This window comes from Sinocyclocheilus rhinocerous, unplaced genomic scaffold, assembly GCF_001515625.1.
Source record: "Sinocyclocheilus rhinocerous isolate Xijiao unplaced genomic scaffold, SAMN03320098_v1.1 scaffold2385, whole genome shotgun sequence".
Taxonomy (NCBI): Eukaryota; Metazoa; Chordata; class Actinopteri; order Cypriniformes; family Cyprinidae; genus Sinocyclocheilus; species Sinocyclocheilus rhinocerous.
In genome coordinates this window covers 61263-80204 of record NW_015667271.1, presented here as the reverse complement: position 1 = coordinate 80204, position 18942 = coordinate 61263, and the positions used below count along the sequence as shown (strand labels likewise).

General features: G+C 36.8%; 1 protein-coding gene across 3 annotated transcripts in view; it reads left to right on the top strand.

The window, feature by feature from the left end:
* LOC107733455 (thyroid hormone receptor alpha-like) overlaps window positions 1–18556 on the top strand; it is a 159033-nt gene extending 140477 nt beyond the window's left edge. For all 3 annotated transcript variants that reach the window (XM_016545070.1, XM_016545071.1, XM_016545072.1), the window contains 7 exons: window positions 3144–3205; window positions 5178–5278; window positions 6773–6920; window positions 7569–7774; window positions 14757–14903; window positions 16506–16764; window positions 18150–18556. In XM_016545070.1, coding sequence (XP_016400556.1) covers window positions 3144–3205; window positions 5178–5278; window positions 6773–6920; window positions 7569–7774; window positions 14757–14903; window positions 16506–16764; window positions 18150–18400 — 1174 coding nt within the window. In that variant the 3' untranslated portion in view covers window positions 18401–18556. The remainder of the gene's footprint in view (window positions 1–3143; window positions 3206–5177; window positions 5279–6772; window positions 6921–7568; window positions 7775–14756; window positions 14904–16505; window positions 16765–18149) is intronic.
* The last annotated feature ends 386 nt before the right edge of the window (window positions 18557–18942 follow it).

Genomic DNA, 18942 nt, shown 5'->3' with positions numbered 1-18942 from the left:
TCTGAGAATTTAATGAGAATCTGTTTTAGTATCATCAGATCGGACCGATTATGATCCGGTTGTTCGTCGCTCTGTGCGCAAAATGATAGAAGCTCAGTCCCGGCTCGTATCACAGTATTACTGTGCAAACTGCAACCTGTCCTCTCAGATGTTACAGCGGTTGTCCTCTGTCCCTTTAATGGGAAAGTTGTGTAGCTCTTCCATTTGGATCCGGAGTAATTGATGTTTCTGCAGAGAGCAAGTGGCTGTTATTTATTTATTTATTTGATTTACCCCTCCCATCCATTTCTGACTAGGCAGAATCCTCTGAGGTTTCTTTTTATAGTAAGTGTCAGAGTGAAAAAAAAAAGCCCTTGCTGCTTTATGTTTCTTTATGCCTCTGTCTGCCCATCTTTCTGTGGCACTGTATATGTTTATTTTCTCAAGGGATATTTGCACATTGCTTTTGCCGTGATGGAATTGGGATTAAATGAATCTTGTATTCAGTATTGATTACTTGAGGTGTGTTGCCTGTCTGAAATGTGAAATCTGCAATGCTTTCTTTGTGACGAGCAGGTTCTCATGAGGACAGCAGATGATTGACAGTTGTATTGGTAAAACCATCCACGACAGCAAATCAGAGTGATTGTGACGAAGACAACGCAGCTTTAGAGTGACATTTCCGTGTGCCCGAGAGAACGAAAGAGAAAAAAGTCTAGAGGCTTCTGCGTCCTCACTGAACCTCAGTCAGACATATTAAATGACATTCATAAATGACGTTCCACAGCTGCAGAATCAATACAGCAAATGACAAAAACAATATGACGAGCGAAAGAACACAAGCCAGTATTAGACTTTGAACCTTTTATATTTTTTTCCCTATGGCTTTGAACAAAGATGGCCTTCTTTGTGTTTATGTGTGTGACATCATGATGGCTTAAGGGAGCACATCACATGAACCTTGTTTTGTGTTCTCTTGGTAGTTTCCAGAAGATTCTATCAAATGAGAAAAGGGAAAACTCGAGACACTAACAAAAAGTACCATTGGGATTCTTAGAATAGCACATAAATACATGAACTGAGGCTGTATATCAAAGTACTACAGTATTATTGTATTACCTGATGCTATCCCTCCACAGTATTTTTGTAAGCATAACAGGAGCTGTTATGTAACCTGAAAGATGTCTACCTCTACAGCTTTTGATGTTTAAATAAATTTTTATGCCTTTCAAAATCCAGCTCATGATCTTGCTAATACACTCCTATTTGTATCATGTGGAGTTAAAACAGCTCGCCGTTTAGAAATCAAACTCTTTTTGATGTATATTTAAAGAGTCTAGCATTAGCGTTAGTGACGGCAAAGGTGTTGAAGAGATGTTGAGAGACTAGCACCGAATGCTAACAGATTTGCTTGCATTATTTGGACACTTTGTTACATAACTCTGCTGTCTTTCTCCCAGCATAGAGCTGAGCCACTCCAGCCCTTTAATCACAGCCAGACTCGATGTACCCGGAGACTGTGACGTTCACACGTATATGTTGCTGGAGGTCATAGAGTGGCTGTATTGTTAAACCACGATGTCCGGCTGTACAATTCGGGTCACTGTCTGCTGTCTCATTGGTAGTTGCCGCATTGCATCACTGCTCATTTGCCCTGCTCATCTTTGTTAGATCAGCAACTCTCTGTTTAATTAATGATGTTCAGTTATTTTAGTGCTGAAAGTCTGTGTCAATGTTCTTGCCTCTTCAGTCGGAATGGGTGTTCCTACTGCTGGATGACCTGATGTTATTGGTGGGCTGCAAAACTGGACATAGAAGTTTTGTCCATTTTTGAGAAGTTGATCAGAAGTGGGATATATTGCTATAAAAAAAAAAATCAGATGTCATTTTAAAATGGGGTCTTAACAATGCATCATTTTTACTTCCAGAGATTTTTCATTTCTAATCACTTAATCACTGTTAATGTTTTTTGTTTTGTTTTGTTTTGTGTTTTGTGTTTTTAGTTGTTTTTTTGTGTTGTTTAGTTTTGAGTTTTGTTTTGTTTTGTTTTGGTTTTTATAGGTTTTTTTGTTTTGTTTTGGGTATTACTCAAAGAAAATAATTATATAATTAAAATATTATTGTACAATTTTTAAACCTTATTTTGTTATTATTACTTAATGAAGAGTAAGACTTCTTTATAAAATATTCATAAGCCCTTTTAAGACTTTTATTATTTTTAATTTTTTTAAATTGTCAAAATCACATTGAAGATGATTTCATGATGCTTTATAGTGGTTAAATCATTGTTGTTTTGAGATTGTTTGGTGTTTTATTATTATTATTATTATTATTGGTAATTTTTGTAATGATTGACATTTTTAATATTAGGGAAGAGTCTTTTTAAAGACTAACATTTTAAAAATCTTTTTATTTTAATAATTATTATTATTGGGAATTATTGGAAATCGACAGCATCCGGTTGCTTTTTCGCAATATGCTAAATCACTGTTTTTGTTCTTGTGCTTTGTGCCTTTATCATTTAATTTAGGTATGTTCATATTAATATTTAATATTTCGGTATTTTAAAATGAATGTATATTAAAACTAATTAATGGGAACAATAGCACATCAGGCAAAAAATGCTGTTCATAATCATTGTACCCCCCAAAAAATTACAAAAAACATCAATGGTCAAAATCCTTATTTAAACCCAAAGGTAACATGTCTTTAAATAAAACATCGACAATGCCTATCTTTGTAGTTTTTGATGTTAAAGTGGAGTCTGTGAGTTGATTGATTAATTATAGTCACCTGATGTATGTCGTCTGGTATGTTAAAATAAATTAGAAAGTTGCAGGAAATTATTGAAAAGAGAGAAGTGGAATGGGTTCGGTCCTTTTGCAGTCGGGACATGAACGTGTCAGGAACACGTGCATCGTGGCTCTGACGGTTGCCTGTATTTGCGATCTTCTTTTTTGTGATCCTCACTCCATCAAATCAAAATGACAGGGTTGTCATGTTGTTGGAGCACTTGGAGCTGAATGTGTGCTGGTTAAAAATATAAAGTGATACCACAGGGAATTGCAGACATCAAATCACCACAAAGACTTCCTGTGTGCCATCTTTGTGGAATGTACTAATACCAACCTCTTTCTCTCTGTCTCTCTGCTCTTTTTTTCCAGGTGGCTCGATGGCCCGAAAAGGAAGAGAAAGAACAGCCAGTGTTCGGTGAAGAGCATGTCTGGTAAGATGTCTCACAGAAGACACAGATGCTCTTGCCGAGCTGCAGCAGTATGCTTATCACTCCTCTGTCCTCCCAGAATGCATCACTGACTGCACATTTCTGAGAAACACACGAGAGTCCTAGAGGGAGAGAAGGGTTTTCAGTTGCCCTGTGATCCTCCTCACATCAACTCCAGCATCAGTTAGCTCAATAGATTTGTTGTTATGTGATGTTCTGGTGATCCTCCTTTAGGATATCATAACTCATGTTAAAGCAATCACTCTCCCAGGCTAAAGGGGTGTTTAAGAATTAATTTTGTATTGGTGTAAGGAGAGGATGTTCAGTTGAGGAAGTTCAATACATTTACTCACCCCATCTCTGCTTGGTTAAGACCCATCAGGCCTCCAGTAGCTGCATTTTTATGCTCGTTCACCTCATGCCCACAGCAGTTAAATAAACTAGATTAGTCCCAAAATTGTCTCTAACCTTTTAGTTTTCCAATACTGGTGCTGTCGCATAATTCACTTGGGAAAGAAAGACGCTGAAGCAAGATTTGCCATTGCACACTAACCTACACTGCTGTTTAGTGTTTCATTTTTCACAAAGGGTATGTTGTTAAAAAAGAATGATAGCTTAAAACAAGTCTATTAAACGTATCCCAATAAAAATGCCATACTTTACATTACTTTACATAGTCAGAATTTTTATTTAGCCCATTTTTGCACCACCTGCTGGTAACCTTTGCAGATGTTAATGAAACATTTTTCATTTTCTTTTCGCCTATTTTAGTTTTCAGAATGGTGAAAACTAAATAGCTAGGTTCAGCTTTGTAAAAACTGGAACTTTTTTATATTTTAGACAAAATAAAATAAAATAAAATAAACTGTCCTGTACTGATTTAAAAACAGATATGGATGAATTGGAAAATTAATCAAACATTAGATTTCATATTCTAAATGTATTCTAAGAGTTTTACTGAATAAAACACTTTTATTCAGTAGTGAGTTAAACCCTCAAACCCTACAAATCACATGTTTTTTTTTTTTTTTTTTTTTTTTTTTTTTTTTTTTTTACAGTAGTTTATTAGCTATTTTTCTAAAGTTTGTGGTCAGTTTTATCCAGCAAAGATGCATACAGTTGATCAACAATGTTAGTAAAGACATTTATATGGTTACAAAATTGTACTATTTCAAATAAATGCTGTTTTTTTTTTTTTTTTTTTTAAATCACCATTTGAACTAAAGTATTTGAACTGAGCTGTTTTCAAGATTGCTAATAATAGTAAATTAGTAGCACCAAATTAGTAGATTAGAGATTTCTGAATTAACAGAATTTTAAATTGTAGTAATATTTCATAATATTACACTCTTTATCTACTATATCTTTACTGTATTCAATTAAATGTAGCCTTAGTAAACATAAGGGACTTTAAAAAAACTAACTTTTGAAAGGTTGTGTATACAGTATTTAGTGAAATAGTGGGCAGTGGACTATTTCTCCTTCCTGAATGCAATAGCATATATTGCAATTAATAATTTGTTTCTTATCTATGAAAGGGCTTCGTAAATTTGCATGAAGGCAGTTAACTAGCTTAAGATGAGAGACCTGTCACAAACACTGGCGGATCTTAAATGCTGTCAAGTGACACTCTCAAACTCACTCGGTGCTCTTCAGGGCTTTCACCAATCAAAGTTAATAAGACTTAAATAGGTACTCGGATAGGTCTGAAGTGTGACATTTCTGCAGTATTGCAGCTCTAAACTAAATTTGAAATCATGTTTTCTAACATTTTCCCGATTTCTACCCCCAAACATAATTGGTTGAGTTAATATACAGACACTTCAGAAAAAAAAACAATCTAGAAATTACGAACAGCTACTTTGCATATGAAGCTAGGAGCTTTTTATATTTAATATTTATTGTGGTGTTGATTTGCTGATGTCTGTTCTTGTTTGTTGCTATCAGTTAACATTAGATTTTTTGTGTATGGTAGGGTACATCCCCAGCTATCTGGATAAGGATGAGCCGTGTGTGGTGTGTGGAGACAAAGCTACCGGCTATCACTACCGCTGCATCACCTGCGAAGGCTGTAAGGTGTGACATCTCTGCTATCACTTGTGCACAGTGTTAACAGACATCTCAGCCCCACACATATATAGACAGACTAGACTGTCACCTCACGTAGAGTTATGGTGTGGCGCAGGTCTGATCTGTTCAACAAAACATCCTGTTGTCATTTGTGAAACTTATACTCCTATCATTCTCAATTCTGTCAAATCACAAGCCTAAGAACAGCGTCAACCATCTTATCCACTGTCTGTCTCTCTGTACATGAAGAAAGTGAATTGTGAGTGACAACTGTGCTGTGCAAGTCTTTGACTTGGACTCCTGCCTAAACAGGCTGATTTGAAGCGCTCTTGAGAGCTTGCAGATTCCATCACTGCAATAAAAAAGGGGCAAAAAAGGTTACATTTTCTAATCAGACTTTTGTCTTATTTGTCAGTAATATAGATATGCATCCTTATAGTTAGGAATGTCACCAAGCTAGGGTTGTCAGCAGTGAGTATTAAGTACACAAACAAGTGTTGACTGACAGCACCTGCTTTTCAGCTCTCATGTTTGCATTTGCTCTGTTTATTTTTTATTTTATAATTTTTTTTAATGATTTATTTTATTTTATTTTATTTTTATTATTTTTTGGTTTGGTTTTGTTTTATTTTTTGTTTTGTTTTGATTTAATTTGTTAAGAATTCCCTAGGAATGCATTCAAAAGCCTATTAGCTTTTGCCGGTGGTATTGAATGTCTGCTGAAATGTTAGCATTTTTCATTCTACTGAAAACAAAACTAATTTACTTGGGAACCAAAATAAATCTGTGTATTATTCGTTTATTCGTTTTTTGATTTAATATTGAAAGTAGAAAAATGAAAAAACTGCTCCTTTTTAGTTTTTTTTTTTCCCCCAAAAAACATGAATTCAGCTTATATTTTCATTTTTCGTTCAGGGATAGAAAAATGAATAAACAGCTTGAATGTTCGATTTCCGAAGATCAAACCGTGCCGTCATCAGTTCTTCCGCAGTTTTCACACTGCAGAATAATAGTCCTCCGCTGTTGCAGTTGTACGGATTCTTAACGCATTTATTGCAACGAATGATACACGGATTAAAATAGTTTTTACTTTTTATGTTTGTTTGTTTGTTTGTTTGCTTTATTTTTATTGTATTGCATTCTATTTTTGTTTTGAATAAGGGAATGCATTCAAACGCATATTCATTTTCGTTATATTGAATTTTACTGATTAAGACTGAATTTTACTAATATTTTTTATTGACTACTGAAATGTTAGCACTTTTTGAACCTTTTTTGGATGAAAAAATTGCATTTTATATATACTGTATTATATATATTTTGTATTCTTACATTATTGGCAATTTTTTTCCCCCTTGTTTTAAGCAAAACAGGACAAAAAGGCTTTTGCAGTCCACTTGCTTATGTGGGACAGGAAGCACAGTTTGTGACAGATAACACCTGTGTGACTCCCTGCCTCTGAATGCACTCTTTATCCTCCTCACTGTCTCTGTCTCTCAGGGATTCTTCAGGCGCACCATCCAGAAGAACCTCCACCCCTCTTACTCCTGTAAGTACGATGGCTGCTGCATCATCGACAAGATCACCCGCAACCAGTGCCAGCTGTGCCGCTTCAAGAAATGCCTCGCCGTGGGCATGGCCATGGATCGTGAGTGACCTCGCACATGCTCATGCAAATAACATACAAAATCACCGAACATGTAAAACCGCACACAGACAAATTAAAACGCATGAGGGGACCTCAAGTCAGTCTGTTCACTGATCATCAGCAGTTGTCATTTGTAATGAAAAATTATTAAATTAGAAAATAACTCAAAACAGAAGCTTCTACATCAGACGCTTGGACCTCACCGTACTGGATCACGAACACAGCCCTGCTCCTTACATATACAAATGCATGCTGACAGCGAATGTACATTAATCTTATACAAACTGAAGTGCTCACTCTGGAGTTTCCCTTACATAGGTCCATATGCCTCACATATGTACAGCACATGTTCAACCCAGACCACATTTCTTCTTCCTCTGTCACTCCCTCTGTTCTATAATGTTTTATGGATGTCTCGTTTCTACTTTGATCCCTCCCCGATGCTCTTACTCGTTCTGTCACTGCCATTCTGCACCTCAGAATAATTTTGTTATTCAGTATTTCTCTTGTTTTCCAGGAAAAATGTCTAAACATCTTTAAAGTGAAATGGAAATGGAAAAGCCACTTAGAGGACCATAACTGAAATTGATTTGTTGATTTGTGCATCACGCCAGTGGAAGAAATAACCCGTTTTTCTCCTTGGTGTAGTGGTTCTGGACGACTCCAAGCGGGTTGCGAAGCGGCGCTTGATTGAGGAGAACCGTGAGAAGCGGAAGAAGGAGGAGATGGTCAAATCCCTGAAGACTCGGCCAGAACCCACCAGCTCAGAGTGGGAGCTGATCCGTATGGTGACAGAAGCTCACCGCCACACCAATGCACAGGGCTCTCACTGGAAACAGAAACGCAAGTTCCTGGTAAGCAAGAACCTTGTTATATTGTTAAATCACTAAAACTGAAATAAATGACAATGACAAAAGCACACAACAAAATTTCTTAAGCACATAACCAAATTACTTAAAGGGCACCTATTATGCCCCTTTTTACAAGATGTAATATAAGTCTCAGGTGTCCCCAGAATATGTCTGTGAAGTTTCAGCTCAAAATACCCCACAGATCATTTATTATATCATTTTAAAAATGCATATTTTCAGTGGAAGCAGAAACACGCTATTTTCGTGCATGTCTCTTTAAATGCAAATGAGCTGCTGCTCCCCACCCCCTTTTCCAGAATAGGGCTGTGCCTTACAGCTCATGCCTCAGAAACTCCACTAAACAACATGTGTTTGTTTTTTTATTATCATGTTCATTGCGCTGAAATCATGCAATTTAAAGCCATATTAGTTTAAACCTCTGATATACGGTATTCTGAGCGCACATATCCGAAGCTGTCACACAGCGTGAGTACTTAACTAAGTTCTCTTTCATGTATTATTGCGTTTTGGCGGAAGTGACGAACTGCAAGCTTTGAATGCTTATATCTTCTAAATGCGAATTTTGTCACTGTTTTGGAGCACACTGCCTTATAGATAACCTTAAGACTAACATATTGATACTAACACCCAAAAAACTTTAATTTTGATTTCATGGGGACTTTAAACTGTCAAATACACATAAGTTTATGTTAAAAACACACATAAGATACACACAATCTGTGTATTAAGTGACAGCAGCGTGATATACAGTACCTATACTGCTGTCTATGCTGTTAATATGACCCAAACAATAAAATAAAAGCAGAAAATCACTTACTTCTCTGGACTGAATAACATCTATAGATTTAATAAGAAGACATTTCTTACTTGAATGCTGCTTTTAAATGTTCTAGCGTGAAGATAAACATGGCGGATTGTGTGCGGCTCACTCAGGGCGGGGTCTCTTCTAATACGGCAGTGTCCGTCAACAGTCGTGGGTGGGGCTTGTAAAATGTGACGTCCGATTCTGCGAACGGCTTGTTCTGAGATTTATGGGGATTAAAAAAAGGAGCACACGTTTGTTTAAACAACAGGTAAAAGTGAATTTTGCACAAGTTCCCTTTAAAAAAAAAAACTAACAAAAAAATTTAAATATAAGAAATGTATAATAGCTTGAAAACAGTAGTTTCTAAATTTCAAGGAAAAACGTATGTTTAGGTAGAAAGGAGAGAAAACTTCATACTTTTATTATTGTGTTTTATTTGTATGCGTACATTTCTGTGTCTGCTCGCTACATTTTATTTTCAGCTTAGCACATTGCTATGGCCTTTTCTGTCATTACGGATTAGCATTTGTTTACACAGCTTGCTAATCAATGTAATGAGTGACAATACCAGTCCGCACATATCAGTTGTGACAACAGCGAGCGTTAAAGCAACTGTTAGTCACGGGTATAACAGGAATGCAGAGTTGCCATGCAGGGCCTTTGTAAAATCGCCTCTGTTTATGAAGAAGGAAGGAAAGAGAGTTTAGACAATATTAATCGCTCATTCGCTCAGACAATATACCACCCACTGTGAATAGTGGCAGGATAAAGGAAGAGAAAATGGAATAAAAGAGACACACAGAAACACAGGCTATGGATATCTGAAAGACTTCTGAAAGATCTGAAAGATCTTTAAGAGAAAGAAAATAAATAAATCTGTTGGAATTTTCTCACACATATCTTTCCAAACGTTTTTCTTCTGTCTCTCTGTTTTTTTTTTTAAATGGGGTCCAGTGTTGATTTGGAACCCATTTACTTTCATTGCAAGAACAAAATCAGTTCTTCGAAATCTTCTTCTTACAAACATTCAAGCGAGCATATGCACAATATCCCAGCAGAAGGGCTGATTTGGAAATTCTACATTGTAGAACCAAAGTTGGTTTTCTCAGCCCACCAAACACCCGCTGCCTTCCCAGCGGTTACGAGCACTATCGAAGCCCTGACGCACACCAATCTAAACATTCGGCTTGTGCTAGACCCTGTGACGATCAGCCACGGGGGACAGAGAAACCACTTCCCCAGCCGGCTGAGAACTCCTATAAAACGGCCCATAAAGAATTCAGCCTATATAACCTTTACTACCAAGATATGCCTCCAATAACAGTGCAAGGCCAAGACCCCGAATGACCCCGATAAACTGCAGTCTGTCTCTCCATGGGAACACTCACTCCGTCCTGTCGGTAGTCCAACTGGGCTGTCTTAAGATCTCTGTAGTGAGAAAGCGCAGTGCCAAGTTCTCAGCAGTGAAAAGGCCAGGGTGGACCAGCAGAGGGGATAGTTTACACTGGGGTCTTACAGGCAAAGGCTGCGTTGGGACGTATCCAGCGCTACCCCCACCTCCTGAAGGAAGAGACACACACACACACACACACACACACACTTTGGTTCATGCTTGTTAAAACTTACACAAATACACCAGTGCGGCACAGTTAAAACAGTCCTTTTCGTCTGAGACAGCGCATATAAACACAAACACACAAACGGCCGGCAGAAGTTCCTCAGAGGCACATTCTGAAACCCTGAACAGATTCCTTTGTGTTTTATTTACCTCTCTGTGAGGTCTGCGCTGTCATTTCTGATGTGTATACTTTACATGAAGTCTTCCTATCAGCTATAGGGCGAATTTAGGTAATATTGATGGGTGTAATCAGCTTGTCTGTAACAGATGAAGTGTCCTGAACCTTTTGCTCTCACAGCCTCACAATGAAACAGAATAGCGTTTGTTTGTGAGCCAGCACTGTACTTTTTTTCTGCAGTCTTGTCTTGATTTCAGTGCCGTTGTTTATTGCTGTCTGTTTGCTTTATCAGAAACAAAGAAATCAATGTGATTGCACAGTTTGAAGTCTTTAGGGACTGTCGCATTTGTGCCGCAAGGGGTGACGTCCACCACATGGATATGTTTTAAAATTTACATTTTTAGATGGGGTTGTTTATCCACACACATGCTGGTTGTGACATTACAAAATTACTTACCATTTTGATAAAAAAATATATATATATATAACATTTAGTAATATATAATTCTAGTAATATATTTAGGGTTGGTACAATTATTAAATGTTTGTTTAAAAAAAAAAGTCTTATGCTGCATTTATATTTGAAAATACAGTAGAACAGTAATATTGTGAATTGTTTTAATATCAAAATTATAATTTTTTTTTATCTAATTAATTAACATTCGATAACATGATGTGTCGATTAATTAATCTAATTAATCGCAAATTAAATTTGGCTGTGAAATTACCCACGAAATATAATTTAAAGCCATTATTGTGTTAAATGAGAAAGAATAGTAGAAATTACAAATAGTAGCTTTTGAAAGAAATATTTTATTTGATTCAACATAAAATTTATTACAAAAACGTTTAGGCTACAACGGCCTAAAATAAACACTGGAACATAAAAGATGATAATATGAGAAACCAGTTACCAACCATCTTCAAAATACCTTCTTTTGTGTTGTGCAAAGGAAAGTCATACAGGTTTGAAACGACATGAGGTAATTGATGACAAAATTACATTTTTTGGGTGAACGATCCCATTAATGTTTGTTTGGTTGTTAGGTTCAAACTTTTTATTGTAAAACAGTCACTATTACAGAACAGATGGTTACATATTGTTATCCTTTTTTCTTACAAAAATGAACAGAAAAATAAAATGGAAACAAAAATAATAATGTTCAGAACATCTAACATTTTCCAATTTAACAAAAAACATGGAATCCACAAGCCATTGAGATGTAGTTGAAGGCTCAGCGCACCTAGCCACCATTCTTCTTCAATACTTTCTCCCAACTCACACTCCCATGCTTTTTTAATTTTAGTAAGTGAATAATCATCTAAGCTTAAAATACAGCCATAGATTTTAGAAATTTGTGACTTGTGTTGAGGATTAATTTGCAGTAACTCTTCCCATACCTGTACCTGGGGCAGAGATGGATAACCAGGAAATAATGTAGCAGAGCAATGTCTAGCCTGCAAGAATTGAAAGAAATGAGATTCTGACAACCCCATTTCAGAGAAAAGCTGTACATAACTACAAAAGGTGCCATCTCTATACAGGTCTTGAAAACGTCTTGGACCTTTTGCATGCCATTGCTTAAAAATAAGATCAGTAAGAGACAAGGCAAACATATGATTCTCCAGTAACGGCATTAATGTTGAAGCAGAAATAAATTTAAAGTGTTGTCTGAATTGACACCAGATCCGAACTGTAGCTACAACTACTGGACTGTGCATTAGGGAAGAAGAGGAGACATTGAAAGACAGAGGAGAAGTAAGCAAAGCCAACAGAGAAGTTGATGTACACGAGTTGGCCTCCAATCTGCACCGAGGTGCAGTGGACGAACTGAACCTAAATGTTAACTTATGAATATTCACTGACCAGTAGTAAAACATAAAATTGGGTAAAGAAAGCTCACCACTCAGCTGACATCTATGAAGCAATGATTTTCGAATTCTGGGAGCTTTACTAACCCACAAAAGTGAGTAATAATCTGATCGAGAGATTTGAAAAAAATGCTTAGGTAGATACAAAGGAACACACTGAAAAACAAAAAGAAACTTGGGCAAAACATTCATTTTCACTACATTAATACGACCAATCAATGATAAGGGTAAACTGCTCCATCTCTGAAAATCAGACTTAGATTGCTCCAACAAAGGAAGAAAATTAGCAGCTAGAAGTGAGGGAAAAGATCTAGTAATATTGATGCCAAGATATCTGAATCCTGATATACTTAGTTTAACTGGAACATCTGATTGCATCAGACTGTTTTTTTTATTTTATTAAATGATACTCTAAATAAGAATATAAAACTGCCAGCAGGTGGCGCTAAATGTGTTTTTGAGTCATTCATTCATTCGATTTGTTCAAACGGCTGATTCATTCAGGAATGAAGTAAACGGCTCATTTTATGAATAGGCTATTGAATCATTGGTTCACACGATTCGTTCAAAACGCAGATTCATTCAAAAAGAAACAAATCACCGCTGTGTTGCTTGGTGACGCACAACAATTCTGCTATGGCTTTAAAGGTAATATTTTTTCTGCGAAATTGAGCAAAAACAGACAATATTGTGTTTAAAATACAACACGATATTAACTTCTTATTTATTGAACTTTTGCATAAAATAGGGCTGGACAATAATTCAATATCAATATGTATCGTGATATAATTTTTTCAATAACGGTGATATGATTTTTAAACACATTTTCGATATTTCGATATACATTACCAGTTTCCCATACATTGATTTATTTGTGCCGTTTGATTTCGTTGAATAAACATGAGCACTGCACGTTTCAAAATCAAAACACGGCGCGGGTGTTTTATATGAATGTATCTCTGAAGGGAATTGACTGTCTTCAGAAAAGTTTCGATGGCATTTTCATTTGATCTGATAAAGAAGCGTTCATGAGCGGAGCTGCTTTGATTACAGCCATTACTGGAGAAACAGCTAGTTTTATCACTCTAAAAGCGCCCCCTGCTGGCAGAGAATGAGTTTGCATTTCAAATAAGCCCGTCTCCAGCAACATTTCAAGTTTCTGTTGTTGTTCAATTTTTTTGTTTTCTGCAGCCACTCGGAGCACTTTTCATACCCTTTTTTTCTGGCTGAAGCACATTTGTTTCAATCTATAAGAATAATCAGCCTACACTACCAGTCAAAAGTTTTTGAACAGTAAGATTTTTAATGTTTTTTTTTTATTTTTTTTAAGAATTCTCTTCTGCTCACCAAGGCTGCATTTATTTGATCCAAAGTACAGCAAAAACAGTAAAATGTTGAAATATTTTTACTATTTAAAATTGCTTTTTTTTAAAATATATTTTAAAATGTCATTTATTCCTGTGATAGGTAAATTTTCAGCATCATTACTCCAGTCTTCAGTGTCACATGATCCTTCAGAAATCATTCTAATATGCTGATTTGCTGATTATCAATATTTAAAACAGTTGAGTACATTTTTTTTTTCAGGATTCTTTGATGAATAGAAAGATCCAAAGATCAGCATTTATCTGAAATAAAAAGCTTTTGTAACATTATACACTATTCCATTCAGTATAATTTTTATTTTTTTGGGAAAGAAATTATAGAAATTAATAAAATCGCATTTCCACTCGTGGTATTCGGACATAAAGTGTGATATTGTTCTTGCTGCTCTTGTGATATCGCTTATCATGAGATATAAATATAAGACAAAAACTCTATACAGGGACATTTTTTTCCCCAGTATCTTGAATTTTAGGGCATAACTGCATTTATGAAGTTATTACCCTGCATCATATTAGTCAACAGTCAACTGTATGAAATGTAAGATGACGAAAAGGCCTGGGGGCAGGGCCAGTGCGTTAGCTGCTTTAAAATATTTTAATCGCGTTATTTTTTCATAACTAATTAATGTGATGTGTATATGTATAATTGAATATATTATTTAATCACTTTCTCTTTTGCTTATTTAATTCCTAAGAATGTAAATGTCTTCTATTGTTGTTCTACTTCTAGTGTTGATTGCAGCAGAAACAGACTGCAGATATGCCGTCCATGAGTTATAGCCATGTCTCGCATTCAAAAAATATATATGCAACGGCCAGCATGTAATGCTGTAATTGCAGCTCTGCCTTTTGAGTACTTATAATTACCTTTATTCTGACTCATGTTACATGCCTCTTACTGCATACATAGAATGTAGCTCCAGATGCCAGGGCTACTTGGCTGTTTGTCCAGAGTTTTTACATGGCTGACCTCTAATCCACCCTGAGGATACCAAACGCTGTGGTTTTCCAAGGCTATCAGCCTACATAACTGGAAAGCCAGACCCCACACATGCATCTCGTTCGCTGTATCTGTCCATTCATATATTCTTCAGTGGAAATACATTGTTGCCTGTTACAAAAGCCAAAGGTTGCAGTCACAGTTAACTCTTTGTCTGTGTCTGCAGCCGGAGGACATCGGACAGTCTCCGGTGGCCCTCACATCAGATGGGGACAAAGTGGATTTGGAGGCCTTCAGCGAGTTTACCAAGATCATCACCCCAGCCATCACACGTGTTGTTGACTTTGCCAAAAAACTGCCCATGTTTTCGGAGGTAAGTGTGCTATTTTTGTTATTTTTACACCCTGTGTTTACACCCAGGTGTTTGTGTTCTGTAGTGATTAGATTGTCAAATTAAGCCTTGTAATTAGAGTACATTAGTGTCCATTGGCCTAATTAGCAGAAAATATGCTGCGGCCCTTTTTGTGTTATTTTGAATAGTTGCCAAATTATTCAGCTAACACATATTTCAGGAATATGTCAGTGTGGGTGGGTTTGTATGTATGTGCTATCTATCATGCTAGGATGAATTGTACAGTTGTGGCTTTGGTGAATGCGTGTGTGATATTGCCACATTACATCAGTCATAGCTATAGTGGCATTCTCTCCATATTCAGCATTCACCAACTCTCCTTTAACCGCAAGTGTGAACATTCTTGCATAGCAGACTACACAGCACCCTTATGGCAACAAATTTATTATTGTCTACACCATAAATTCACCCTGCCATCCACACGCATTCACAACCTCTCTGTCTCTCTAAGTTGAGCGTTATGCCTCCTGTATTATCCACAAGCACCTAGACAGACTGTAAAACAAAAACGTAATACTGAGCAATACTTGACTTTTTGTTGCTGTTGTAAATGATGTGAAACGTTTTATGCATCAGTGTAAATATTACTTCACTCTGCTGCCATTTTACCTACATTTTTTTTCTCTCTCTTCAGTTCCTTTCAGTGCTTGGGTCATCATTCTTTGCCAATATGTAATTAAGACTGTCAAAGTTATCGCATGAATGCGGCTTTCACCGTGGACGAAGCGGAGTCCAGGCCGGGGTCGTCACGTGTGGTTGCCGCTCGTTCGTCGGATCCGCCGGGCGCGCCGTTCTCGCCGTTCTCGACCCCGCTGCCTCTGCTGACTCTAGCCCGGCCTCAGCTCACGCTGTACAGTATGTGGAAAATAATGTGTTTTTTAAACTTTAAACCGCATAAACACATTTCATTACACCAAATACACAAAATAATGTTCTTTTTAGCAGCATCATATGACCCCTTTAAGTAAATTTGTAAGACACTGTAATTTTTTAAAAATGCATTTATTTCATTTGACTTTATACTTTAGTATACATTATACTTCGTTCTGTGCTGTGTAAATATTAAAGAGTGGTCAGAAATGAAAAAACTTTGAAAGATTATACACACAACAGACCTTATTAAAACAGTCCTTATAATGTTATTATTAAAATATTTTAATATATATTTATATAATTTAAAATATATTTCATTATTTTCATTTAATTTGAAGCTTAATAATTGTGACATAGCACCCACTATTAAAATACACCGTAATTTGTTGTTGTCATATTATGTAATTATTTTTAATAATTTACTATTAATTTAATTATTTTATTTTGAGTGTCAATACTGAAATCCATACTGGCAATGTATTTTGGGGTTTTTTCATCATAACAAAAAAATCTGAATTCATTCAGACTGAAAAAAAACATGAAATAGTGTAATATTTGAAACAATTTACAACCGTAATAATAATATTTGAAATGTGTTCAAGGAGTGTTTTTCAAGAACTCAGGATGATGCCACAGCAGATTTTATGCCATTAGGTGAAATAAATATCGTGTGATTTCTAATTTCTGTAGCTGCCTTGTGAGGATCAGATCATCTTGCTGAAGGGCTGCTGTATGGAGATTATGTCCCTACGTGCTGCAGTTCGGTATGACCCGGAAAGCGAGACCTTGACCCTGAATGGAGAGATGGCTGTCAAACGAGAGCAGCTAAAGAACGGAGGGCTGGGCGTTGTGTCTGATGCCATCTTTGACTTAGGCAAGAGTCTGGCACAGTTCAACCTGGATGACACAGAGGTGGCCCTACTGCAGGCCGTACTGCTTATGAGCTCAGGTGAGAGAGGACACATTACATTATAATCAATGTGAATATAACATGTCATGTATAGTCATGTATTTAACTGTGTGTGATGAGCTGCCATTAAGAGAAAACATATGATGATCTTGTGTTGACGTGATGAACGGAGACCTCTTTGTGTTACTATTATGCTGTCATGAGGAGATTTAGACTGGGGTCAAAAGTTAATAAGCAATAGTGGCTTAAATTATATGTATTGTTTATGAAACCTATATAAGAGTATGCAAAGACAGATGGGCCAGATTCTCTGCAGAGTCTCTCGGCTTCATTATCTCTGATAAAAAAAAAAGTTTCTATTCTGGCATCGAAACCTCAAGACTTCGAGACTGATTTCTCACAAGAAGCGGCAGAAGCCACCACACTAACTTGAAATAGAATGTATATTTAGGCAGCATCTCTGTTAATAATAACTACATGACAAAAACAGCATTCCTCAGATGAAGCGTGCAAGAGAATCCAATGAACCCCAATAGAGCAAGAGCTGGGTTCTGGAAATTTACATTTACACATTTAGCAGAAGCTTTTATCCAAAGCGACTTACAAGAGGGGAACAAAAGCAAGTAGTTGAGGATCAAAGCAAGAGAAAAATCACCTGATGAGCAACATAAAAATGTCAAAACAGGCCACAGGAACCGTTAAGAGTGTAAAACTGGTATATATATAAAATAAATCTTATTCTCCATAGAGATTTTTTTTAATAAAGATTATATATATTTCATAAATGAAAATAGTTTCAGACATATATATGTCAGGAACTATTTTCATTGATGAAATAAGCAAAAACAGTCGATTTTGACAATAGTGTGTCTAAAATGTACGTCTCTTACTATTAGCCTAAACATTAAACGCCTATTTTTTAATTTATTCTTGTTTTAATTGTTGCATTAATTCTGTAAAATAGTGATGAGGAGTACAAGAAAGCTCAAGTCTGCGCAAGTAGATGCAAATGGTGCTTCAAAACTGCACTATCCAACCTAAAACCATACAGATGTAAAAGTCTTGGATCTGTCTCTTTTTGCTGATTTTCTGATACTTTTTGCTACAAATCAGTTTATAATGTTGTGATTCATCTCAGACCTGGTTGATTTGGTTCTTGGCTTTTTTCAAACACTGTGTAGTAAATGTGGAAATACTTCACATCTGGAGTGTTCATTTGATGCCCAGGATTGCTGATTTTTAAGGCAGCATAGTAGGTTTTAGAACATGGTGTTTGATAAATATTATAGTTGTTGAGAGGTATTTCACCTTCGTTATGTGTAAAACCTAATTAGATGGTTTTTGAAATAATGTATTTTGCTACAATCTTGTAATGGTCACATAATAAGTATTGTCCTTGCATCTTCTCTGGTTCGTCTCTTCAGATCGAACAGGCTTGACATGTGTGGAGAAGATTGAGAAGTGCCAGGAGATGTACCTTCTAGCCTTCGAACACTACATCAACTATCGCAAGCACAACATTCCTCATTTCTGGCCCAAGCTGCTGATGAAGGTGACGGACCTGCGCATGATCGGAGCCTGCCACGCCAGCCGCTTCCTGCACATGAAGGTGGAATGCCCCACTGAACTCTTCCCCCCACTTTTCCTGGAGGTCTTCGAGGATCAGGACGTGTGACGTCCCAGCGAGCCGCAGCAGGAGAATCAACAACATTTTGTAACCCGTTTTCCTCTACCCGTCTCACCCCCCTCCACGCACCAAACTCACCAGCAGCAGCTGCATTGGCAGGGGTCATCAAGGCTTTCATATGGGGGGTTTGAGTCGTCAACTTTTTTTTTTAACCCGTTTTCCTCTACCCGTCTCACCCCCCTCCACGCACCAAACTCACCAGCAGCAGCTGAAATGGCAGGGGTCATCCTCAGAAAGGCTTTCATATGGGGAGTTTATTTTTTATTTTTTGCTTTTCTCAGAAAAATCAGCCCTCCCTCATCCACTAAATTCCCCACATGTGGCCCTTCTGTCTTGGCATGATGTCTTATACTGGTTTACCAACACCTTAGACACAGAATATACATCTACACACACACACACACTTCTGTAAGTGTGCTTACAGATGCATGACTCATGCGACTCAAATCCTCCAATGAGCTTGTATGCATTTGTACACGTACAGACTGCACTACTGTCACGCCACCACTGGAGGTGCCCTCTGCTAAGAC